This window comes from Poeciliopsis prolifica, unplaced genomic scaffold (genome assembly GCF_027474105.1).
Source record: "Poeciliopsis prolifica strain line A6 unplaced genomic scaffold, Auburn_PproV2 SCAFFOLD050, whole genome shotgun sequence".
NCBI classification, from domain to species: Eukaryota; Metazoa; Chordata; class Actinopteri; order Cyprinodontiformes; family Poeciliidae; genus Poeciliopsis; species Poeciliopsis prolifica.
This window is the reverse complement of record NW_026562425.1, coordinates 3907102-3934645: the sequence shown is the minus strand read 5'-3', so window position 1 is coordinate 3934645 and position 27544 is coordinate 3907102. Positions and strand designations below refer to the sequence as shown.

At 37.2% G+C, this 27544-nt stretch overlaps 1 protein-coding gene across 4 annotated transcripts in view; it reads right to left on the bottom strand.

The window, feature by feature from the left end:
- Nucleotides 1–27025, bottom strand: part of LOC129378097 (RNA-binding Raly-like protein) — a 59816-nt gene extending 32791 nt beyond the window's left edge. For 2 of the 4 annotated variants that reach the window (XM_055058389.1, XM_055058390.1), the window contains exons 1-2: nucleotides 26861–27025; nucleotides 128–405 (exon numbers count right to left, since the gene is read on the bottom strand). In XM_055058389.1, the coding sequence (XP_054914364.1) occupies nucleotides 128–383 (256 nt within the window). In that variant the 5' untranslated portion in view covers nucleotides 384–405; nucleotides 26861–27025. The remainder of the gene's footprint in view (nucleotides 1–127; nucleotides 406–26860) is intronic. The other 2 variants (XM_055058387.1, XM_055058388.1) reach the window with 2 other exon arrangements.
- Between the last annotated feature and the right edge of the window lie 519 nt (nucleotides 27026–27544).

The following is a 27544-nucleotide window of genomic DNA, read 5'->3' as shown; positions in this document are numbered from 1 at the left end:
AAATATTGATAAAACCCACCTGAAATGGGGGGGAAAGGAAAGAGAAATATTTGTTGCCGCCCAAACACTAGTTTTCTCACACTGTCCCGCAGCTCTTAGATTCAAACTGAAACAGGGATTTTCTTACCTAGAGACTGTCCAGCGATGACTCTGCTGTTCTCCCCAGCCACAGCCGCCCGGGCGTTCCTCTCGCTGGCGTACTGAACAAAGGCGTAGCCCTTGTGAACGGAGCACCCCACTATCTTCCCGTATTTAGCGAAGATGGCCTCGATGTCGGCCTTGGTGACGACGGCCGTGTTGAGGTTGCCGATGAAGACGCGGGAGTTGAGGGAGCGTGGGTCATTCTTGTTGGTCACGTTGCTGGTCTGGGTCTTCCCAGTCATCCTAGTCCTGGAGCTCTGCCTGCTGGGAGACACATGTGAGCGAGCCGGTTAGAGACAAAGCAGAGACCAGGCTCAGAAAGACCAACAGCAGGATGTAAATACTGGACAGACCTGTAATAACTACCAGACCTGTCATGAGAACTAACTTTCCTGCATGATAAATCACCCTGAAGTTAGTGCAATAAACAATAGTGTTGTTGTTTTGAGAAAATTTCAAAGTAATGTAATGGTAATGGCACAATAATGCAATTGCACCCTCTCAGGGATGAATAAATGTTATTCTTTTAGCAAACATCTAATACTAGAACAAGAAGACGTTTTAGATTTCCAAGATGAATTAACAAAATAACTAAAACAACAAATAAGATGGATACTGAAGTCCAAAATTGTATTTCAAATAGATTAGAGACAAATCCACCAGACTGAAGACTTCTGTCTGGTAGAAAGAAAGAAAGAAAGAAAGAAAGAAAGAAAGAAAGAAAGAAAGAAAGAAAGAAAGAAAGAAAGAAAGAAAGAAAGAAAGAAAGAAAGAAAGAAAGAAAGAAAGAAAGAAAGAAAGAAAGAAAGAAAGAAAGAAACAAAGAAAGAAAGAAAGAAAGAAAGAAAGAAACAAAAAAAAACAAAGAAAGACGCATGCAAAACAAACAATCTGGCAACTGTAAATTATCACTGCTCATTATTTGTCATGTGATTAATTAGTATATTGTTTGTATCCATAGGTAAAAGAGAAACACCTGACCTCTTCAGGTGCATCAAATAAAATTAAATATGGTCTTCTTGGGAGGGATTCTACTTCATCTTTCAGATCAATAAACTGAAAAGCCAGATTTCATTTAACTGATTTATTTCATTAATTTGTCACTAATCTTGTGCCTCCACTCAAGCCTTTGGCAGAAGTACTTAATATTTACATATCCAAATAAAAAAGGAAAAGTGCAAGCTGCACAATCCTGCTACACCTGAAATTCATAAATACATACACATTTGGATTTATTTGATACATTTTTGCTGCAGTGGTGCTTTTGTTAAAATGTGCTTTGTAATGTTGTTTGTTTCCCTTATTAAATGAATGCAAAGAAACAAGAACCCTAACATAAATATGCAAGAATGACCTTACAGGAGTCTTTCAGCCTCTCACCCAAAAGGTTTTTTCAGCTCTTAATGTTCGCTTGGAAGCATAAGGCTTATTAAGCTGTAATCAGAAACAATCAACCTGACATGGCAATATCAATCTAATGGGTCAATATAATGATGTAGCACACATCATTTGTGGTTTAAGTAGCAGATACTCTAAATATATACATAATAAACTAGTTATATCTGTGTAAGGTATTATTCTGACTCCATTTACAGATGGAGAGACAAGACATTTCCTTCCACTTGCGCAGGTCTAAACACATAACCAGTCGTCTCGTTAGGTGACACCGATAGAGTTAAGAGGACTCAACATACTCTATTACTTTAATTGCATTCGACGGCCAAAGCAACACTTTTAGAGCAGCAACTGTTGCCAGGGCTGACAATGAAGTGCGGTGGACAATGTGGTAAGTAATTTGTTTTGTGAAATATCTCGGTAACAAAGCACATTGCTCTGCATCTAAGCCGTTTTGTTGCCTGTGCCAGTTTTTTTTTTTTTTTTGTAACTGCGCTCATGCCTGTGCAGAAGGCGACAGTTTTCTGTCGGCGGGAGGTGAGGGGAACTGTGACATGGAGGTGATTCAGACGTGCGGGTCTGATGAGCCTTTCTGTGCATGTGAACTGAGTTCACGTGTTTGAAAATAGCTCAGCACACCGATATCACAACAATGTTCTCTCTTATTTTCATTCTGAGTCCTTCTGAGTCCTCTTCGCTTTTTGGTGTTCATTTTTACATCTTTTCAGATGACTGAACACAGAGAGAATAAACTGCTTACTATGATTGTCGACCTTGACCTTCTCATACTGTGCTACCCAGATTTTTTCATCCGCCTAAAATCTTGAGAAATATAACTAAATATTTAGCAAAAAGCTAATATAACTGTCTGTTCTTTAATATGTAGATATTTTTGATCACTTGAATTTTAAGGTAGATTATTTCCAGATGCAGAACAAAGTTAGATACTGTAAGGCTTTAAGCTGTTTCCAGGCATCCAGTCAATCCGTCTGCTGCTGTTTTTACCTGCTGGAAAAACTTAACAAGGAGAGCATGATGATGATGATGATGATGATGATGATCATGATATAAACTGAGGAAATAGCTTAACACTCAGCTAATACATCTGTCTGAGCTACTCTGAAGACTGTAGATACAGGAGACCTTATATAAAAAAAATTTGTTCCATCAAATCACAAAAAAAAAATATCCAAAAGTGCTATTAGAAAATACAAGTAAAACTCAACAGATCAGAATATCATTCAAAAGTTGATTTCAGTCATTTATTTCAAAAAGTGAAACATATTCATTCATGATACAGAGATTATTAGGAGGTTGAAAACATAGAAGTTACATGATCGTCATTATGGCCTAAAAAATCATGAAGACTGCTGAGTGAGCAGTCAGTGACAAGGAGAGTAAATCACCGAAAGGTTAATGCTCAAGACACTTTGACGTTCACAGTGTGATGTATGAAAGCAGCATGAGGAGGAAAGGAAAACTGTGCTAGTAAACAGTCTATTTCACATCCTTCTGAAATAGAAACATCATACATGTTTTACATGGTCTATGGAGAAAACAGAGTGTTATTGCTAAAAACAGATTTTTTGTCTTTTACTCACATTCCTGTGATTGTCAGAACTAACAAAAATTAAAATCATCACTGTAATACATTTCAAATGTGAATCTATATGATATAAAAGTTTCACTTTTTGAATGAAATTACAGTAATAAATTAACTTGTTAATGATATTCTAATTTCCAGGAATGCACATTGTTTTTGAGTTGAAAAACTACTTTGGAAGATTTTTTTTCCACTTATTGTTTAGACACATAATCTCTGATGTCGCATCAGGATAGAATATTCCGGTCTTATGTTGTTAGTTTCAGACACTCATGAGGAAAAGCCGCTGGAGTATCCGACACTACAGCAAGCAGTCGCTGGATTTGGCTTCATGTTGACACACTGTGTGACACTAAAGGTTCCTGATCGAGTGTTTGGATCCGAGGCGTTAGAGATGAAAAAGAACTGGACGTAGCATCTTATATGAATCCTGAAGCAGTCCGTTTGTCACATCAGCAGTTCTTCGTGAGCTTTTCACACCCTCTGAGGACTGCGCCCTCTCCTCTCGTCATGTCTCAGTCCCCCGGGGACGATCGTCGAGTCTCACCGCAGGAATGTGGCTCATGAAGATGAAAGCAGAAACTCTGAGGACAGTCGCTTCTTGGAATTCCCTGTTGGTCGTAGTCTTTGTGTTTTTGTTTGGCTCTGAGTATGAGGACACTTTTATAACGAGGCTTCTGTACAACCAGACATCCGGCAACCACTGGATTTAGAAGAGAAGGCATCAAAAAGCAGCTGCCGAATAGACGCACATCCTCTATGAAACCAGGTGATTTGGAAATGCAGGTTTGTCATTTTACACAATGTCAAGACATGAACAAGAACCATTATTTCTTCCCAGCAACGCACCAAAACAGAAACACAGCTGATTTAATTAAGGAAAGGAAACAATCTATTAACAAAACCTAAACCGACTCAAACAACCCAGGATCCTGACAGGAGTAACACCAAAAATAACCAAATTAGAAAAAAGGTCAAGTCCTAATTGAATCCCTGATTACATATTTTAAGCAAAAAAATGTAATTACTTAAACTCCTGTTTGAGATGCAATAAAAACACCCCAGTCAAAATCAAGGATTGAGTAAGTTTATTGTTTTATGGGAAAACGATATAAAGTGAGATTTTCTATTTTATCGTTAAGCTGGATAAAGGTTCTCAGTTGCCATACATTTCTAAAAAAATTCAAAGATCTCTTGCTTGTTCATCTACTTAAAGAACATATAAGGACCAATCTAAATGCTGTAAGTCCAAAGCTTATGAGGCGCCATCAACAGAGCATGTAGAAAAGGAGTTTATAGTCAAAATTATATCAAAGTATTTTCTAAAAATACGTCTCCACATTGTTTCTTCTGAAGATGAAGGAGAAAGCGTGCAGAATCGTATTTACCTTTAGCGTCATCTCACACACACATTAACACACTCTCTCTGCAGTCAGTCTCCTCCGGGGCTCCATTCACGTCACAATTTTCCCCATCCTACCTCTTCTTTACCTCCATCCTTTGCCTCCACCCACACGTAATCCGCCCTAAATCCCCGCATTGCTATAAAAAAAACCCAAAAAATTTCTTTTTTCCAGGCCTTAAAAGGAAGATAATTTGACTCGACTGATAGTCTCATAATGCAGCAATGCTGTTATTAAGTTTTCAGAAGTTAATTGTCTTAATTAGCAGCAGAGCAAAGCAAGGAAACCTGCATTTAAAAGGGTTACCAGTCAATCCAATCAAACCTCCACTGCATTCGCTCTGTCTCTGTCTCTGAACAGCCTCAACATGCCGTCCCACCCTCTAAGTGACTGATGGATGAGAAGTGAACTGAGTGTGCATGAGTGAGGCCATTAGATGGTAGACGGCAGATTAAGCAGGCAAGAGAAAGGTTTAAGTAGATCTAATGGGAGATAATATAAGTTTCCTTCCATTCAAATGTGTGCAGAGCTGTGCTACATGGCAGACTGAAAAAAAAAACACTGGCTTGAATTCATTAAATACGATTTACAATGTGCTTGAAAGTGATGTCATCCAGTGGCTGCTGGCTTAAATATCTTTTTGGGGCTTTGTGGTTTTTTAATCCTTGAGACAATTGATGTTTCACAAAGTTAAACTTCAGTGGACCATCAGGATTTTATATAAAAGACTACAGGTCATAATGTTAAATAAAAAGAAACATCTGAAAAGTGTGGTGGGCATGTGTTCACCTTCCTCTAGTTCGATTCCCCTAAATCAATTAAAGGGAAAGTTAATATTCTTGAGAAGTCATCCAATTAGTAAAAGTAGCATAGCATTGTAGTTTTTAAGGGTTAATGTGCTTTTGTTTCTCATGCAAATAATTTAATAGTACACTTTAAATAGGACAAAACTAACTTACAGGTAACTTTTCAGCAAGACATAGGAGCTTGTTTTAAGTATATAATTCCTTCATGTTGATTTAAAAAGTACTAGCTCCCCTGGCAATTTTTTTCACTTATGAGATAGTAAAATCATTCTATTTTAATTCAAAATATCTACCAATCTGTAATTGTCAACATGTATTCACAGTATATTCATAAAACACTGGAAATAAATTCCTATTCTCTTGCAGTGTTTCTCTGACATCCACCTTCACTTGGAGATGGAAACTGTGACACTGCAGCCATCTCTCCAAGATGAAAGTTTCTAAGTAGAAATAGCGCATCAATTTTTAAACACAGCTACTCTCTTCATTGTAGGCTGCTGTGCTTCACTTTAATTTTTTAAGCAACACAACGTGCACATATATCCCCTGGTGTATCGTGTCATAAAAATAATTATGGTGGCTCGCCAAGATATAAACTGACAGGTTTGGCTCAGAAAGAATTATTTAGAGAAGCAGCCATGGCTGCATGGTACCAGCTCAGGTTGGAGAATATGTCCATAAGAACAATATACGTTCTCAACTTAACAAATTTGGCTTTTTTCAATGAGTTTCCAAAGACGTGCATGAGATGTTCATATCACAACTCTTTGGCCTTTATCCAAGTTTTATGGTGGAGAACCAAGACAATATGTCACCCTTACCACACAATCCCCGCAAGTCAAGTTTGTCTGTATTTCAGAAACAAGGCAGTTCAGTCCTTTACATGATAATCAAACACTTAGACATGGCAGTGGCGGTTTTGTGTTGTTTCTCCAGCGAGGGGAAATGGTTAGAGTTCATGGGAAGATGGATGGTGTAACTGAAAGAAACCCGACTGGACGCAGTGAAATACATGAAACTGGGGCAGAGGTTGACCTCTAAATTAAATTTATAATCTGTGGCAGGACTTTATGATGTTTGGTGATATGGCTGAATAATATAATGGTTTCAAATCAGCCAGTATCGATAATTGCTGATTATTATTTTTTTTGCTTTAACTATCTGATATGCTACCAAAGTGACGAAGTGACATTTATTGCTTTTCTACTTCACAGTTTTGATGTTTGTTTTATTTTATGAGGCATATTTGTGAAATCTGAAACTGCTGCTGCAGCATTTACTCACCAACTACCTAGCAAGTTGTTGGTAGGTAACCAATGAATGAGTGAGTTAGTTGAGCCACCAATCTTGCTTTAACTAGGCTGTGAAAGGTAGAGTGACTAAAGTCTTTCCTCTGCCTACATCCCCCAGAATGCAGTGTGGTTTTGGATCGGAGGTCAGTGAAATTGTAGGATATTCTGACATATTTTCTACCGATATCAATCACGTCTCTGTCTCCATAAATATTGTTATTGATGTGTTTCCCAGACCTAGTTAAAAGACAGACATCCTCTAATCTGTGTTTCAGCTTGGAGAAGAAAAAGGGGAAACTCTCAGTCTCAGCACGTACAAAAGCTTGCACCCCAAAAGACTTGCTGCTGTAATTGCACCATAGGGTGTTTGGACAAAGTGTTGACTCATGTGGGTTCAACAGAAATACTCAGCACACACACACACACACAACTTTATGTTGCTCTCTCCTGTAAAATCCAAATTAAATAAATTTCAGTTTGTGGCTGCAATGTGACAAAATGGATTAAAAAAAACATCAAGGGTGTGAATACTTTTGCAATACTCTGTGGGAGCACAAAGTGTGGAGAAAAAAAATAAGCTGTTAAAGACAGCAATAAAACGTTATGCAGATAATTTCACACCCATCTTCTGTTCCCAGCATCAGTTTGAAAGCAGACGTTACGTTTTTCCATCTGCTGGTTCTGTTCTTTAAAGTGAAACCTTAATAATCTATTATCACTGCGCATGACTACCATGCAGGGTACCTTTAAAGAAAAGGACAGAGAGGCTGGCTGGTGATGGTGACAAATGATCCTTGTTGCAGCAAATAAGTCCCAAGACTCCAGAAAATCAATCAAGTGTATGACAAGAGCGAGTGAACAGAGAACTGAGCCACATCTGCCTCGCTGTTCATTCATAACGTCACAAAAACTACTCAGTCTGATCCAAACCTTAAGCATCTCATCAGCATCACTGAATAGATGGTCGTGAAGTTTACACACACAGTCAGGGTACCTCGTCCTTGATATTTTGGGTAATAAATGAACGCGTTTGTTCCAGACATTTAGCTGCTCAGGAAGAATCTGAACTAGCACTTCCTCCTCCACATGCAGCCATTATGCTTCTTTATTCCCCTGCCAGCACATGTGCTCACTGTTTTCTGTTCATTTACCTCTCGGATTGTGTGAAAAAGATCAAAATGAAGCAATTTTGCCTAATCAGAAGAATCTCAAGATATTAAAGATAAATATAACAGGCTTTTTGTGAAATCACATTAGAAAATAGTATGCTAGCCATTTTTGCCATCTTCTACCACAATGAAAATACTTTCAATAGATTTAAATAAGACCTATTATGCTTTGAACAGGTTGAGATAACTCTACAGGCTATACAAAACATGTTCAGTGTTTTATTTTTTTTGCACAAAATCATTCTCAGATCATGATATTTTATTTTACTCAGTTCTTCCTATTTGGAGTTCCTTTTAGAAAGTAATGCTGGTCTCTTTACAAACAATAAAGCTCCAACACCATGTCAACACGCTCGCTTTATGCGTGTGAAAATGGCTGCAAACAGATGTGCAACTGTTCAGCAGTAATAAACCTGAGTCAGACCCAGAAGCAGAGGAAGTTGAGCCCCGTTCACAAACATCGAGAACGGAGCAAGTGGTTTCTGAATGGACAGTCAACAACAAAACACTTTCCAGCAGCCATTGTACAGCAGTAAAACCAGATTTTTTATGTTATTTTCATACGTTTTTTTTTAAACAACTCGTTTTCTAGTCACCTAAATACTTAAGTTATTGCCAAAACAACACAATGCTGGATGTTTCTTTAAATGCCAAGGTTGCTTCTAGAAACAGTAGATACCAAAATGGAAGCATAAAAATGTATAAAAAGTACATTTTGCATTATAAATTCCCCTTAAAATGTTTCCAAGATGTAAAAGTCAGAAAGTCAAAATCAGAAATGAAAGTGTGGACAAAGGGGAAAGCAAAGGAAATGACACGTAAGCATAGTTTACCATAAAATAACCGAATCTGGGTTTTTGGTTTCTAAAACCTTTGCACACTGAACACTGAAAAAAGATAATAAACTTTAAAGAGCAAGTACTCTCCCAACATAACAAATTACAACGTACAAACCAGAGTCTTTTTATTGAGCAGAGAACTGCTAGCCAGTGTAGCCATCTGTATTCATGTAGGAGATCAAATTAAACCTTCAACAGAGTTGAGGCCTTATGCATAAAAGAGTGCAAGGTTTTCACACTGAAAAATGTCGAAAAAATCGAAAACATATATGCTGCACACCTTTCCTTTATAAATCCTAAGTCCGCCCTGTCGCTATCCTTAAATACATATTTAAATTAATATCTGCCAACACGTGAAGCAATGACCATGGCAACGTCCTTGTTTGAAGCAGTATAAGTATTTATAATAATAATAGTTATATATTTTATTTAAAAGGTGCTTTGAGGACACATAATGTCACCTCACAAAAATAAAAATACATTTTAAAGAAAAAAAAATCAAAATTCAAAAAGATAAAGAGATCCTGGAAATGCCTGTTTGAACAGTGGCGCGTTCAGCTGTGATTTAAGGACAGACTGCGTGTCATAGAGTCATCCATAAACTGGATGTCAGAAAGTTCCTTCCAAATCAACCAGAAAGGAAACTGAATGTGGCTCAGACATTTCAGTATTTCAGAAACTGCAAATCTATAAGTTTTTTTTTTACCAATAACTACTGCAAAAAACAAAATCCCACCACGTTTTAGTCTAGTTTCTAGTACCAATATCTTGAAATAAGACAAAGCTAACTTACAAGTAACTTTTCAGCAAAATATAGGTGCTGGTTTTAAGTAAATACCTTAATATTGATTTTAAAAAAGTACTAATTCCACTGACAGATTGTCACTGATAACATGACAAAACTTAAATAGTCTGTCAGTGAAACCAATACTTTTCTTTACCAATATTAAGGAATTATTGACTTAAAACAAGCTCCTATGTCTTGCTGAAAAGTTTTTATTATTTCAAGCATACTTTTATCCAGCTTTCAGAATAAAAGTATGAATTTCGGCAAGAATTAATTTTTCTGCAGTGTTTTTTCTGACCTTGTTGGCGTCAGAGGTCAGAGGAGAAAGGACAAAGGTGAAGTTGTCACATAAAAGGCAATTCCCGAAGGTAAAAAAGAACAAATTATAAATCATAGTAAAAATGATTTTTTTTTTAATCTGTAATAATAACTATAATTAACATGGTTTCTTCAAACAGAGAAGAACTGGAACGTTATACTTTGTACATTTCCACCCTTTTCACTGGTTTCCTGTGACACTTGAGTCACCACATCCTTACAATCTGAAAGAAATCCTCAACACAAAAGGCTTCAGAACATCTGATGTGAGTTTGTAAGAAGCCCCTTTGTGTCCCTCTCTTTCCTGCGCTCATTTCTACATGCAGCTCTCAGCCTTAACATCTATTTGAAGTAGAGAATAGAAAAATGTATTACTAAGTGTAATAAGGCTTCTTTGAGAGGCGATGGCAAAGTCCTCACAATGTGTCTGCTGAAAATGTTCAGGTATCTGAGTGAAAAGGAGAATAAAAAAATCCAGAGAACAGTATTCAGAAAACCCAGAGATCAGCTGATCAAAACCACTTTAAGAGATAACAAGGAAGCTCGGCTCCTGTGAAGTTAAGTAAAAAGAGATTAGAGGTGGTTTAACTTTTTCCACAATATGGTAATGCCAGAACTGAGCTTCAGCCCAATTCCACTGCAGATCAGAGGTTTGCAGAACTAAACAAATAGGGACGGAGCAAATCGATGAGTCTTGAGCTGACGAGCAAAAGTATTCACACTAAGTTTTCTCACATTGTTTTCATGGACCAACGAGAAACGTCGATGTATTTAATGAGGATTTTATGTGGCAGACCTACAGTAAAGCGGAAGGGGTGCAACGGACGGCTTTCAAAATGTTCAACCACTTTTACTTTGATACCCTAATTAAATATAGTTGTTTTATGTTGCCTGAAGCTCTGGAAAAAATGAAGAGCACTGAACTCCATTGAAAACCTCGTGGTTCTTCCTCCAAATATTGAATTCTGAACTCTTCCTGAGTTAAAACATTAATATTGTTGATTCTAAATTGATATGAACTTGTCTTTGCGTTATTTGAAGTCTGACAGCACTGCATCTTTTTTTGTTATTCTGGCCATTTCTCATTTTCTGAAAATAAATCCTAAATTTTGCTTGGAATGTCAGAGACATGTTGTCAGTAGTTTATGTAATAAATGAACAATGTTCATTTTACTCAAACATATACCTGTAAAAAGTAAAAATAGAGAAACTGATCATTTTAAGTTTTTTCTTTGAGCTGTAGATTTTAATATAAAACAGTCATGCTGCTAATTTGACCAAGCAAAAAAAAGGGTTAAATTAGCAAATTATAAAAAAAAAAAACAATAATAATAATAATAAAAACTTATGTTCCCAGGCTCTGATCCACTCTGCTTGAGCTTGAGCAATTTTGCAAAGAAGAATGGGCAATAATTAGTTTTTGACTTCAATTTTCAAGACATGAAAGCTATAACTGCAGTGAAAGCTGAATTTACAAAATATTGACTCAGAAGTGACTTTGTTTTGGTCTGTTACATAGGTATATTGCCATGTGACAAAAAGTCAACAACAAAAAGTGCTGTTAATATTTTATAAAGATACAAATGTGGACAGGTAGTGCATTTATTTTACTGTAAGATATCATTTCCTCTGCATCCTGTAGCCCTTTGTATGCTGAGCAAGCAAATCTAGTGTTGCAGATGAGATCTGTGAGGATTACTGGATAAAGGACACAAAAGATGTTTGTTGGGACTTTTTGTGAACTTCAAGCTGGTTTCTACTCACATGTGGACACAGAACATTAGCTCAACAAATGGTTTGTTGTCCCTAAAGTCTGAGAAAAATGTCAAACGTCTTCAAGCAGCAGACTCTAAATAACCTCAGGCTGCATGTGTTAGAATAACTCGAGAATATAATGAGAAGGTGTTTATAAATCTTCACTCTCTTTTCAGAGAAATGATGTAGATTACTTTGTTAATTATCATTAATTACTCTGCCTAAATGATTAAATGAATGACTAAATGATTAAAGCAAAACAAACTGTTTCTCAAGTCGATTCAAGCAAACTTCAAAGATTATTCTTTTACAATATTCATGAGTCTTTAAGACCCTCAAAGCCTTTCATGACTGCCAGCCAAGGCTTGGCAGAAACGACCCAGGCCAGAAAACCCAGAATTCAAAGCAGCCTGATAGGAAAGGCAGCAGCGTACGTGGAGATGGTGCAGGATTCGTCTTGGCACGCTTAATTCTCAGAAATGAATGCTAAATAACATCTTTATGCATCAGTGGAGCTGGGAGTGCATCCTCGCTCTTCCCTGGCATGTTGTCTGTTCCTGCCTCATAAAAGTCTTTCTTACAACCAAGGGAGAGCTCTTGACAGTGTTTTTTTTTTTTTCCTTTCTCTCTCTCTCTGGTACTTCTACAACATCCTCCAAGCGCCGCAAAGGTTCCAAGTTTAGGCATTTCACGAATCCTCTTTGGTTCTCTCACACCGACTGTCAGAGGCTTCAGAGCGGGTATCCTTGGGAGACAAAAAAGCAAAGAACTGGTGCAAGTAATCATTTTAGTGTTTCCTCTCTCCTTGATCAATCCTGACTGACTCGTGCTGCTGTCTGAGGAAGAAAACAGGAAGATGAGAGCGGCTCATTCACGCTGACAAACACTTGAGAAGGAAGCATTCAGGCTACACTCACCCTCTGCCACTGAAATGTTGCAGTGCAGCAATTTTTTCTGGAGAAAACAGCAACAGACTTCTAATGCACATTAGAGGGAAAGTCATTATTTCATATTTGTCTTTTCGCTCTTGTTGTCTTAACTTCACCTGAACTTCCTTGACTATATGTCTCAACTTTGGAGGATTCCTGAAAACATTTCTTCTTCTTCTATTGCCTGCTTCTTTTGATTGATTCTATACATCTTGAATTAAGCATGATTATGCTTAAAGTTATGTAAATGTGCGGTCAGATTAATATTACAATATAAAGAAATGTACTATTTTGTTACCTGTAATTTTTAAGAGAGACTCAAAGATATCAGAAGAATGTTTTTTTTATTTTAAGAACTTATTTTTAACAGTTCAAGATGTCATTTAACATTATTCAAGTCTGGAATAATGTAAAGCAACACATGAGAATAAAACAAAAATTTACATATTCTTTCATTGATGTAAAAAAAAATCCATTCAAATATAAATTTCCAAAATTTCTCCATTTATAGTTTATTATAAGTATTGCTTTTTCAAGAATGAGCCATGCAGAGAAAACTATATAAAGACGGAAAAAAAACTATAAAAAAACAAAAGCAATAGCTTGGTGCAAATTTTAGACGCATTCAAGGGCGAAAAGTTAAAACAAAAAAAATAGACGTCAATGATGTGAAGAAAAGAAATTTCAACTTTTTATCCCCTCAGTGCAAACTTCAGCAGTTTTCAAAGACAGCAAATAAATAAATAAGCCAGACAAAGTCTCTGCTCTGCTCAATCTGTGCTGGGTCAAATATCACGCTTTATAAGCATGTTTTTTTCTACTATCTTTGTTTTTTGGAGGGTGTGGGGGTACACTCAGCACTTGTTCCCATCTAGGATTGTGATGATATGTTCCTGGTTTAGGTGGAAGAAGACAATTTGTTTAGCGATATATATCGCTAGCATTTTGTCACCCAGTGTCCTTCAACCCCATTCCTTCAGTTTATAGAGACACTGCTCTCTTAAAGATCTCCCCACAGCATTTTAATCAATTTGAAATCTGGACTTTGACTATACTTTTGCAACGCCTTGATTTTTTTTTCTGTTGTAGATTTATTGCTGCATCTGAGATCTTTCAGCTTTCCTACTTGTGGCCTCACATTTGTCATTAGAAAAGGCTGAAAAACAGACGACTTCATGGTTTGTTCATGACTCTAAGCTCCAAATCATCACGACTCTATCACCATCCATCATGAGATGAAAAAATAAATGAATAAAAAATTAACAACAGACCAATATAAAGATATAAATCTGAAAAAGAAAAACAGCAGTAAATCTCCAAAGAAGCAAATGAAATGCTACTGATTGGAAATAAACTTTCTGCTTGAACTTTTTTACAAACTGTAAATTAAAACTTTTCTTACTGCAAAGCTGAATAAACAGATTAAATGTCACAAGTTTAATTTATTTCTTATTTGAGCCAGTTACGGAAGAGAAACACAAAAACATGCAGGTGTCACATGACGGCTTTTAAACGGCAGCACTGTGTATTGGCACAACATCGTGCACCTCCTGTGATTTCTTATTCCAGATTTTCCCCGGATTTTAGTTTTCTGCATGTTTTTAGTTTTCTCTTTCAATAAACACGGCTTATTCTCACCTGCCTGCCTCCTTTCTGCATTTGGTCTCTCCACTTCCATCATTGCATGACCTTCAGACCTTCAGATTTGCATTACACTTCACATTGCCAGCAAAATGATCCAGTCCCACCATCTTTATCTGCACTCAGCTTCTTCTTCCCATCATGCTGCTCTCACTCAAACTTGGATGATGGCGGTTAAAAATTGGACAGCAGTTTTCACAGCAACTATAGTTTACTTTGTTTCTAACTCTCATGTTCAGATTTAGTTAAGTGCAGCACACACTACGTTCAGAAGAAGCTTTCTGGTTGACTCAGGGAAAAAGCACAAACAACAAAGATGAGACCTTTCACCTATAGAGTTGCCTTTTTACAGGCAATCCTGGACATCTGTTAATGCAGAGACTTTTTAACCAACTTTTAACATAATTTGTATTTTTAAAAATAAAAAAACAAACAGATTTAAATACATGTTTTTGGTTGACGTCCTTATAGACTGGAAATCACGTAGTTTCGATTCATTACACAAATAGGTTTGAAAGAAATAAAGTAGATATCCAGTATCTGACCTATCAGATTACTGGTCAGAACCAATCAAGGGATTATTGGTTAATTCCAATCCCTGGTAGAATACACTGCTTGTGTACCTAAAGTGCTCTTAAGTTTTTTTCAGCTTTCGCTTCATACCTCACAGATGTAGAAGTATTTTTTATAATAAGCACATTTACTTGTTCCTTTTGAAGCAGGAGAGAATATACAAGCTAAACTACATTTATAAAACATGGCTGAGTCCAGGTAGAGATTTTTTCTTTTTTTTCCAGTATTTTTGCTCCTTTGGGAGAACACACCCAGCAGGAGGTGTGAGGACTTAAAATTATAGCTGAAAACAGGGCTAAAAAAAATCCCCTCCAGCTTTTATTACTGGGAGAATTTGGTGCAGAAATAATGATTTCAGCTGAGATGACTGCTTTGATTTTCTAGCTGCCACTCAAAAAAGAAAAAGAAATATTATTATTGAAAATGAAGAACTGACACAATCACCACATAATGTGCTTAATCAAAAAAGATTAATTTAGAAAGTGGAGTGTACAGTCTAATTGAAGCAGCGCCAAATTAAATATAATTATAAAGCATGATGAATTGAACTCAGACAGATGGAGGGAATTGGCTATAAAGAGAGCAATGTACAGATTCTGAGATATGTGTAATAACAGCGCCATGCAGGAACCGGTGCCACCTTTTTAAATAGCGCTCTTTTACCCTTGCTCTTTTTTTCCAGCCTTCTCACTGCCATAAATTACTCAGCTAATACCCCAACAGCAGCAGCTAGTGCTGAATCATTCAAAGACCCCAATTAGCAATTAAGGACTTAATGAATAGTGGTCTGTGCAGGGCAATTTTGCTTCCAGCCCAGGGGAGCCCGCTGGAATCTAATCTCTCTTGCAGGACATGAGCAGTAACAACTGCTTATCAGCGTGGAGAACACACAGAAAAGCCAATTGTAAGAACATAATGAGAAGCCAGAGTGTTGCAGCAGTGTTGAAGCAGCTGTTTACTGGGTATCAGGAATCATTTTGCTTTGGATCTAAACAAGGAAATGCGACTGTTAAGACTGTTACGTCCCATTACCTCAAAAATAGCAAGAGGGGAACGAGATGGAAATGCTGGACTCCTCAAAACTGAGATAATTTCTTTTAAAATCCTCACTGAGTTTGGAAATATTGCTTAATGAAGTTAATTCTGTAAAAATTTAGTTTTTACAGATTTTTTTTTCAACATTTTACCAATTTTTCTTCACCTTAAGGTGTCCCAGCAGCAAAAAGATTATATACAGACAGGAAACTGCAGCGACCAATACGGTCCAACCATCAATGTGGCCGACACTAACACCCAGTCACACTGTTGCCTCTTTCATTATGAAAAATCTGCAAAATGTGTTAACTTCTATAGTCCGATTAACTGTTATAGAAATCCATAGAATGATTGATTACTAAAATAATTATTTGCAGTCTGATAGGAGACATATAATTGTGCTACTATTGAGGAACAATAGTAGCTAAATCTTCCTAACCCTTTTCTAACCCTTTCTTTGTCATGATAGCGTCATTGTACACATCGATATTGCCATAACAATTTTAATTTGATTTCATTCTGCAGACCTCCAGCAGCTGCACTGTATTTCTGCGATTGTTTTCCACATTACATAAGTCAAAGGTGACGCAGAATGCAGTAAAATCAGCTACAATGTTTTCGTTACAGTTTGAAGGCAATTCCAAAATGAAATACTAATAGGATTAATTACAAAACCCCAGGGAAATCTCATAAAGACTGAGGGAATGAGCAACCTCTGAGGAAAAAAATCAAGACATTTGTATTGCCAGTTATCTTTCAAGCAACAACTGGGCTTCAGAGCAGAATATCAAAGATTGAATATGCAGGCATACATGATGCGGTGGGTAGTGTGCTGCCTTATAAATTATTACTGTCACTCTGTCCTTTTATATTGCCATTCCACGGTCCTGTAATCATTTACATATTTCTCATACATTTAATGAAGGGACTTTTCTGAACTTAGAGGCCTCTCTTGTGCAGGGGCACAAAAAGCTTCTGTAGGGAAAATACACTCCAATTTCCATCATCTTTATCTCCCCTGCCTCCTCGTGCTCTCCTTCCCTCTCCCTGCTTGCGGAGGGGGAAAAAAAAATATATGGAGGCTCTCTGAAGCATGAAGACTGAGGACAGACGATCAGTCGCCTAAAACTATTGCTGCACCATAATCGGATTGGGGCGACCTATAGCCCCGGCCAGCGCCGACGACGGCAGGGAGATAAAACACTGCGTGACCTGCACGGGCGCAGCGGGATGAAGTCATATCTCTGCAAGATGTTTTATCTCGCATTGCACAATAATAGAAAGGCCGGTTATCTTTGAAATCAGAGTGCTTTGACTGCATACCTAAGGTCAGTTTGCAATCTTTTCGCAGCATTAGCTCACTGTTTTTTCCAAGGAGGTGTCTTTGATACCAGGAGGATCATTACGTTGTTTTTAAAGCAATATTGGGTTCCCAGAAGTTTGGCTCCAAAAAACTCTGGAATGCACCACACTGTTGACCTCTGAAAGTACTCAAAGTTATATTTCTATTTCTACTGAAGAAATAGCTGCTCTGACTCTGAGGAATTCACTTAAAATAAATGATTGCTCCCACACCTCCAAATCTTTCTATAAAAGAGACTCCCCGCTTTGCTTTCCCAGATCCCCTGGCATGGACACATTTCTTCATTTCCCTAATTTCCCTTTTTGTGTACCTGCCAAATATAGCCTTTGCCTCGCCATGTTAAACTAACTGGGTCACTGGAGCTGTGATTAATTAGCTGATAATAAAACATGTTTTCTGTATGAAACCAGGCTGAGAAGTCTCGGCAATGATAAGCAGTGGGAGCTAAAAGGTCAGAGGTGAAACCAGGTAAATCTGTAGAGAAAAATCTGGACAATCTGTGGAAAATATATCAAATGAATTAAAAAATATGTGAGAGGGTGAAATGCTTGTGTGTAAAAATGCAGCCTCGACAGTGTGAATAAGAAAAACAACATGACAAAGAGCTGATTATAATTTAATTCGAAGAACAATTTGCAATTTAAATGGGAAAATGGGCCCCAGTCTGCTGTTAAATATTACAGGCTTCCTCTGTTTTCAGTTTATTCTATAAAAAAAAAAGATTTTTGAGCATCAACAGCAACACGAAGCGCTAAATAATGTTGATTTTAATGCCTTCTGAGATTAAGCCAATAAAGACAAACAAAAACTTAAAGGAATGGCAGGCAGTTTTTGTTCCAGGTGATACACTGGCTTTCTCCTTTCATAAACAACTGAAATAGGCCGTTCAAACTAAATTATTAAGTAATAAATGATCTACTTGTTGAGCTCATTGCGTTTGTTTTTGCTGGAGTTTTTTGAGCTAGAATAAAGGACAAAGTGCTAAATGAAAAGAAAAAGAAGAGGATTTTGAGGTAACGTTTGCTATATAATTAGTTTTTTTAGAGTTTTAAGCACTAGGAGAACCTCAAGATCAGTCAAATTAGATCGAAAGTGTCTGTGAACATACATTTTTAAGTAAACTACTCAACTGTAGTGCCTGGTACATATCTTTCTTCCCACTGAGGTTCGGTACATCACAGTCACTAATGACCTTTTAGAGACCAATTAACGTAAAACCCACGTTTTTGGACCGAGGGAGGAAGTCAAAGTTCCTAGAGAAAACCCATACATGCACAGGGAGAAACATACCTATGCAGAAACATGCCAGGCCGGGATTTGAACCTATGACCTTCTGGACGCAGTCATGCGCACTTGGAAAGCGACGTAAACATATTCTCTCACAACAATACTTTTAGTATCAAAGGGACAATTTTAAGAGTGAGAACAAATCATAGCTGTAGGATCTTCTGTTATTATAATGAACAAATGTTTGTTTTAGATTTAATAGAAGTGTAGATAATTTTTTACAGCATTAAACAGATGGTGCATGAAAATAAAGATAAACAAACATCAAGTAACCCAATAGGCAAATAAAGTGGTACAAATAAATTTGCTATAGATAAAATTTGCTATAGACAACAAAAAGTGCATTAAAAGATTTATTTTAAAAAATGTTAAAAGAAACTGTAAATTATCAAATCAGCAGAAAAACATCTTCAGGAGAAATGCCTGAAACAAAATTCTAGTTTACATATTCAGCAGAGAGTCCTAAATTTAAATGAGTATTTTCAAGGTATGGACCAGTTTACCTGTCTCAAGGTAAACGGAGGTTTGACAACGATTTTCTGGCATACTGTCCTTGCAGTTTAATGAGATGCCAAAAATCACTGCAGTGTTCAAAGCACCTTTTGGTGTTCACTGCTGGTCAGCTGGCTAAAAGGAAGATACAACTCTTTTCCCTTGCTTATGGCCCTGACTCATTGCAAATATTTCTCTCTGCAAAAAACAACACATCACCCGTATCTCCTACTGAGGTAAAGATGATATTAATTAACAGAATGCCATCGATAACTTTAACACTGCTTTTCAATTTTGCAATTTTAAGTCTAGTATCTAAACATGGTTTAGATAACGTTAAAATTTTTTATGACTTTAGAGGCAATTGTTTAAAAAAAAAAACAATTGCTTTAAGTTATCCCATTTTGTTGGATTTTCTTGCATAAGAAACGTCATTTTGCCATTTTTACTTGAAGTGGTCATATCGTCAGAGTAATTGTTTCAGTGCAGTAGTTCAGCTCCTTCCTATTTGAAAGTAATGCCAGCATAAAAGGCCATTACAGTTTGTTTTTATTCCCCAGTGCAGCAGAAGGTGACCTTCTCCACCTCCTCCAGGAGGCCCAGTTGGTTGAAATATGTCATTAGACAACAGCAGCAAAATCTTTTCTTCAGGGAACAACAGTTTGTCTTCCTTGCATTTAAGACTTTAAGATTATAACAACAAGAAAAGTGTTTTGTTTTTAAAGTTTGGCTTCACAAAGAGACATACAAAAAAACTGTGATGACGTAAAACCCCTGACCTGGGCTTATTGCTGAGGGCTTTGAGTTTCTGTTGTTTTCTGTTAATCTTGTTTTTTTTTTTGTTTTTTTTACCACTTAACCGCCAAGAGGCTACAAAGGGGCACTTATGACCAAACCCACAAGGGTGCTAAAATTAGAACAACTCATATTTATTAGGCTAATTACATTCACAGTAGGAGTGGGCCATTAATTATTTTTTAACAGAACATAAAAGCAGCTTTATTGTTTGATAAAAGCATGTACGCTTGCAGTTTGGTTGAGGAATGAAAACTGTCCTGTGCATTGGGATTGTAACCTGTTGAATCAAATAATTTATTCCCTGATGTCTTTTTGTTATTAAGATGAAGCAGGACACTTTTACAGATCAGAGGCCAGAAAGCAGATATGATCCATCAAGTAAATGTGGCCAAACACAGAATATATTGAGCACAAAGTGTTTGAATTTTACTCAAAAATCATCTCCAAATCATATTAATTATTTAAAGTGCTTTCTGCTTTAAACAGTACGGCAGTAAACGGCTAACTTTCAGAAAGAAAATTAAGTTGTTTCATATTTAAATTGGTGTGTTCACTGTAATACAATTAACTTCAGGACGATATTAATACAAGGTTTCCCCGAGAAAACTTGCTAAGCCTCGAGGTAGAGCGTGAGCACAGTCATTCATCCAGCAGCCTGTTGAGATTTTTGAGTTAAAAAATGTTTAAAGTTGACAGAAAATTAGAAAATATCCCTTGATAATTGTGTTGTTGAAAGATTGGAAGATTAGTACCTGCACACCAACTACAAAGACTTAAAAATGCAAACATTTTAAAAAGACTTAAATAAATAAGCAATGCTTAGCCTGGCGGGGACACAAGTAAAGCCAAGTAAATGCACTGAGGAAAACCCAATTAATAGTGAAAGCAATTTACAAACATTTACTTTCAGTACTTTAACACCACGTGAGGTTAAAATACTACAAATAAATATATGTATTTTCTCTTATTTACATATTCACTGGATAAAAAATAAAATTGAGATTTTTAAAAACTTTTATTAAACTCTGCTTTCAGAAAAGGAATTCAAGCACAAGACATAGGAGAGTTGTTTTCACTTTTATTTTTTTATATTCTGTTCATGAAGGAGCATAAAATTACATCCTAATATCATAACATTTTAGGATATTTGGTGTCAGCTCATTAACTATAATATGCTACAGTCTGTTTGCTATTTTTGTGTTCAGTCACAGTCACTACTTTCAGTCTTAATTATTTGTAGAATGTGAACTAAAAAGTTTAATTATCTTTTTTGGCATTAATAGCTAAAACGATGAGTTCTTTCGGACATTCTGATCTTTCCCTCATCAAAAACTTCTTCAAAGAAAGGTGTAGAGGAGAAAATCTCAAGGACTTCCTGTGAAAAATTTAAGCAGATGACAGTGAACCAAGAGAAAGTCCTGGTGGTTTATTATACTCTTTTCTTTTTACCTTAAGTCAGAGCCTGCCTGCGAATGACATCAAACTCAACTTATCCATGTCACAGATAAACTCTGTGACCAAACCACTGATAAATGTTTAAGAACAGAGCTGCACTATTGCGAATATGTTGTAATTGTAATATTAGTGTGAGTGATATTCATATTGCAAAGGACTGAGTGTAATAATTGTACATTCCAAGCGTTATGAACTTGCATGCCACGTTTTAATGTAACATTTGGCCAGTTGGACAGAGACTCACAGCAAGAGACATTCAAATGACACAAGTTCATCAGAGTGATGAGAGGAAAGATGAAAATTGCATGTAGAGTAACTCATATAATCCTCTCAATATTTACCATTTTCTGTAATTGTGCAGCCTCACAGAGGGGAATATATTTCATATTACATGTTTAGTGTGGGAGACTTGCAGTACAGTGGGTGTAATGAGGTACAACTAAGGTTTTATAAAGAGAGGAGACATTTTATTTTGTGACAGCAAGGTTGGGGGGAAAGTTCCAACTTTTGCACGTTCTCATGACTTAATTGGCTTGTCTGTTCATTTTTTCAACCTAAATTTTGAGGTTTTTCTTTGTTTTTTGATGTCATAAAACAACCAACTAAAATACTCAAACCTTTTTCACTACTTTACAGACATATTTATGTATCTTATTGCAATACTAAATATTGAGAAATCCTGAAATGAGATGAAAACAATGCAGTTATCAACATATTTCATAAATGAAGATCTAAAAAGCGTGGTGTAAATTTGAACTCAATCCCACGAGTCAATATTTTTGCAGCTCTACATTGTGTTGCAAGTGTAGAAATCTATAAATGTAGATGTCTACATTTACAGTGTGAAATTCTCACCTGATCCTTTTCGTAAAACAACTAGAGAGCAATTATTTTGGATGGAGAGTATTACAATTTCCAATTCTCAACTAAAATGTAGACTTTGGTCCATTCAAACAAGTGAGTATGTTTCATTGTAACTCTGACTTCGTATAGCAGAAAAAGTTTTGGTCTCATGTGACCAGATCACTGTCTGCTGCATGTTTGTTATAGATTTTGGCATTTGTATTTCTGAAAGCTGACAGGCTGAGAATGAAAAAAAAAAGATTTCTGTTAAACTTTTTGCATTAAGGTGACTGCAGATCAGCCCTCCATTAAGCTTTTCTTTAGAAACCTCAGTCCAATCTGAAATTATATAAAAAGTTCAAAGGAAATGTGTTGTTTCTGAAAACATCTAAATCCTTTTTCACTTCTGCTTCACTGTAATAGTTTTAAAACAATTAATTATTTAATTTCATCAGCGCTCTGTTTTCCCACGTTTCCCAGTATTTCACAACCTTAAAACTTTTATTAAGGTGCTAAGTCTTAAATGCTTACTTGGAAAAAGCTCCACTAATTGGTCGCACGTGGGCGTTGCTTCTACACGCTTCCTGTCAGATTTAGGATTTTGAGTCTGAAAAAGAAAATAAACTCCAGCATTCGTAAACCCCGTTTGAACTCATCCTGGATGAGTATTGTCATTCTGCCTCTTATCTTGGGTGAGACCTCATCCCGGCTTTTGTGAATGGGAGGTGGAATAGCTCAGAGAGAGACATGTGCGGCGGCGAGGGCGCGGGGTTAGTGACTATAACCACTCCAGACTTTCAGGCAGGAATCAGCTAGCTCCAGCTGCCAGAGTAATGAAGTGCTGGCAGCTGTCCCTGGTGCTGAAATCAGCCTCCATCTCTTTGAGCGGGGGAATATAAAGCGACTGGCCACCGAGCTGAGATACCGACACTGCAAGGCAAATGGCACTCAGAACAAAACCCAAGTATCAGATGGATGCATAGGCACATGCGCTGGCATAAACTGCTGTCTCCCGGTAGCAAAACACACAGGCCATGTCCTGAAATGGGTGAAAATAGGCATTCAGTAGCAGAGGATGTAATAAGAAGCAGAGGGTGTTGCCTCATTGTGTATTATATCTCATACACATGTGAAACACCTACACCGGCATCATTTCTCTTTTCTCTTGTCTGAGTCCTTCATCTGTTTTCTCTTTGCTTATCTCTCCCAGGCAGGGACATAAAAGAGACAAGAGGAAGCTGCTCCTCTAATCCGTTCCTTGACCTCTCTGGGGCTGCTCAAAAATGATTTTCGTCTGTATTTGCACCTGCTAAGGGTCAGCGATCAACCTGCGGGCGCAGCAGGACGTGCCTGAACTGGACAGTGACAGATTACTGACTCGGTCTACTGCCGGCTGGATACACTTCCTCCCGCCGTTCCGAGCTCATATAGGGATTCAGTGCATGTGCATTCCAGAGCCAGCCTCCCACTTCATCCCCGGCGAGAGATAAGTATTGTTTGCGTAGCAGCATATTTCATGCTCGGCTTCCCCCACCTGTTTCCTCCGACCTGCAAAGTCTGAAGGCGGGAGAAGCTGTCGAATGTCCCCTGCTCGGGTATCTCTGGAGCGTGATTGAAAAGGTCCTCGTCTCCAGCTGCTTTCAGGAACAAAACTTCTGTCAAGGATTTTAAAGAAGCAATCCCAGTGGTCACTTCAAGGACTTTCTGTCCGCAAATTCTAGGACATTTTGTGTGTGTTTTATTTTGGGTCGGACGAGGGGTTGTCGCCTGCAGGTTTTATGGGTGAGTTCAGGCACCAAGTGGAGGTCAAGCTATTAATCAAATCCGTCAGCAAAATTTGCATAATGAATTGCTGCAGAATTTGCCTTGAAGATCCCCCTCCCCTGTTGCCATATCAGCTGGTGGGTGCAGACACTTTTAAGTGCATCAGTGTTACTTAAAAGACAGGAGCCAGTCAGATTTCCATAGCAGGATGAATGTGGGTAATAAATCTGTGTTGGGTTGATTAATTAGCTAATCAAGTAGCAATTTCTGACAGTAACAATACATTTTTCACATCAAATGCAATTTGATTGACAGACAAATCAACAAACATATATTCTTGAGCTTGTATTGGCCTTGAATCTGCATCACTTAAAGCTAAGTCCACTGTCTGTACTTAAGCAGCATGTTTTAAGAGTTGAGGTGAAACCTTAAACCTGAAGTGTTCTGGTTTTCAATACATCTTCTGAATCTTTCTCATACCTGGACAATCTTTTTCCATGGCTGTTTGTTTTTTGTTTTGTAGTTTTGAGTGGAAATATTTGAAAGAGCAAAATCTGCCTTTCAGTTAACTAATGAAAAAGCAAATTAGCCTTTTTCAGCTAGCTAGACCGCACCATGTAACAACAAGTGGGGGAGGGGCACTCCAAAAATCCAGAGAAAACTTAAAGGTCCTTCCTGAACTTTATTTGGCCTCACATTAAAGGATATTTAATTCATAGGAACTGAGCTGTATGACAGCAGTTTAAATTTTAAATAGAGACTTTAAGACCTTGATGAACAATAACACGTAGTTTCTTCACCTTGATTCTGTAACAACTTGGTATATTTCCAAACCATTGAAATTGTTCTACAGGTATTTCTGAAAAGATTATAATAGCCCCCCCTCAGACAGCTGCAGGCATTGTGCAGTAACAGGCAGGGGAGGGGCACTATCACCGTATTCTATGGTTAATAGAGAATGGAACAACCTTGCAAAAGGATATATACTAAGAATGTCTTGATCATGAGTTTTCCTTTTCTTAATATCAAGTCATTTACAAGTAACCATCTCATACTGACGTTTATAGCATAAGAGTAAGATCATTATTAATCATGTTTAAAAATTATCCCTACAAGAGTAAGTAGGAGAGTCAGAGACTTTCAATATTGATCTTAAATTTTATACGGACACCAAATAACCTGGAAAAATTTCTACTTTAAACTATTGATACAGCATTGAGGAACAACTTAAGCAGGTTTGAGACCATTACTTTCTAAAACTTTGGAATATCTTAATGCCATTTATTGGCCCATGACTGCAGTAGAGTATTTGATCAAGCTATTTCTTAAGGATGTGCTATAATTGTTGTTATATTGTAAGTAGAAAAGCTGAAACAAAGAGAGGATTAAGAAGTGCACGACTCCACTTCACGACAATTAAAACATAACTGAGAGTTTGATTACATTGCACTTTTTTAAAAAGGCATCGTAAATTTCCTAAATATTGATTTGCTAACTTCCTCATGAGGATAAGCCAAGTTAACGGCATATTTGGAAAATTCTTTCAGGCATGTTTAATAATGATCATCAAAGTTCATGTCAATTTACCCAATATCTATCATTTTATCCCTTCCTATTTACATTTCCTACCTGTAAACAAACCACATCTGTGCCATTTTGTCCCGTCATTTTTACAGTTTTACCACACATACCACGTCAACTGGAAATAAAAAGAAATTAAAAAGAAACAAATAATTTATAACCATGTGTGCACTTATTCTGCCTGATGCTAAATTAAGCTTTTTCTCTAATTATTTATAAAGTATTAGATAACTAGAAAAATGTGTAAAAATTGTTTAAAAGTTTTTGGATTATTAATTCAAAATGTCCTATTTTTTGTAAATTTAGTTCTAGGTTTGGGCAGGCAGAAGGAAGAGGGATCATATACTTCTTGAGGGTCTTTAGTTGTGGAGCAACAAGATGCTGCAGATCTTCTACAAGCCTGTTGTGGTGCATGAGATCTCTTCTAGCACCATACATTTTTTCTCACACTAACAGAAAAGGCAAATTTTGATTGTTTGGAAACATCCCTGACCCCCAAAAAATGCATAAAGCAAAACTCCACTCATAACCTCAATTATGATAATATTGTTTGCGAAGCAGCAGACTGCAGGCTAGGTACCTAAGCAGGAACCCTGACTAATTAAACAGCTAATATCATCTTGTCCTGTTTTGGGAGGCGATGAGGAGAAAAAACAGCAAAAAGGTTTGATGTTCAGCTCTGCAGTCGCTTGGCAATCACCATGAATTCAGATGATGTGGAAACTAAAAGGTGATAATCCATCACATGTTTAACTGCATGCCGTTGTGTTGTTTATTGACATGTATTTATCGGTGTACATTTTGTGAAGTTTGAAGTTTTATATGAAGAGAAACAAAAAAGAAATTTCCTTTAATTTTTCAACAAATTCTCTAAAAAAAGACACAACGCGGAATGAAGATCAAAATGTTTCTAACTATTGAAGGATAAGCAATGCAATCCTCTGCGTTTTTCTTCAACGAGAAGATCTGAAACCTCTCGCCAGTCGAGTGCAAATTCGGCTCAGTCAAAAAGCAAACAGAAGCACAATGAAAACACCAAAACAAACTCTGGCAAAAGTTAAAATCCTCACCTATTAGAAAAGCAAAATCCTTAAACGTGAAAATCAAAAGAGTCATTTTTGCCACCTGGCACAGGTACAGCCTCCAACAGCAGAGAAACAAATCAAAATCTGATAAAATCGCACCAAAATAAGCCATGATGAGAAAGGTGAGTGAGGGGCAAAAGGCAGAAAATAAGCAAAATGTTGGAATTACATCAACACGTTTTAGGAAGCTGCATTTAAAAAAAAGAAGAAGAAGAAGAAGAAGAGGGAGAATAGAGAAGAGGGGCAAAAATATCAAGAGCGTGTGCGAGCACGTAGAGCTTATATTTCTCATCGGATGTTGCCGGAGCAGCAACACTCAGCATCCAAGATCTCAATGACTGCATGCAGGGAGCCAGAAAACATTGTTTCTCTCTCTCTCTCTTTCTCTCTTCGCCACAGTGTTGGCGAAACACCGAGGCAAGGAAGGAGGAGGAGGAGGAGGAGGAGGAGGACAAAAATTAGGTAAAAATGTGCTTAATAAAAAGGTCAGCGGAAAATGTACTCACCGGGAGGGAGTAAAAGGGTTGAGTTAAAAAGAAACTGGGCGGTGAAGGGCTGCTGGTGTGAGCAGGCGTGTGAGCACCGAGGATCTGCGGCGCTCCGGCTGCGCTCTCGCTCCTCGCTGCCGGTGGCGGAGTCACGTGACTCGGGCTTGGCTCGGAGTTTCTCAGTCCGAGTGTGGAGAGATGGGGGGGCTTCCTCTTCCTCTTCCTCTTCTGCTTCTGCTTCTTCGCTGTGTTGTCACTCATTAAGCCATTTCCTCTTCAGAGCCCGGGGGGGAGTGGGATTTGTGGAAAGACATTGTTTTGTTCCTGATGTCGCCCCCAAACCCATCGAGGTTTTTTTTCTTTTTCGCAGTCATAAACTTTAATGCACCTATAATTTGAATGCAACACCACATCATGCATAAACTAAAAGTGTGGCGTGCAAAGGATTCAGTGCAAACAAAGCTTTAGCTATTTTTTAAAAAATAATAAAACCCAATAAATACCTTGATGTGTCTAAATATTGTTTATTTTTTCTGGATATTTAAGTTTTTAAGCGTTTCTTTTTACTTGCCAGTAAAAAGAAATAAAATACTTGCAGGTTTTCTGGAAGTATTTTATTTTATAAGCAAGAGTTTTGAAGAAATGCAAAATTATTGAAGGAATAACAAACAGTACCTAACAGGCGAAAGTGTGGATATGTAA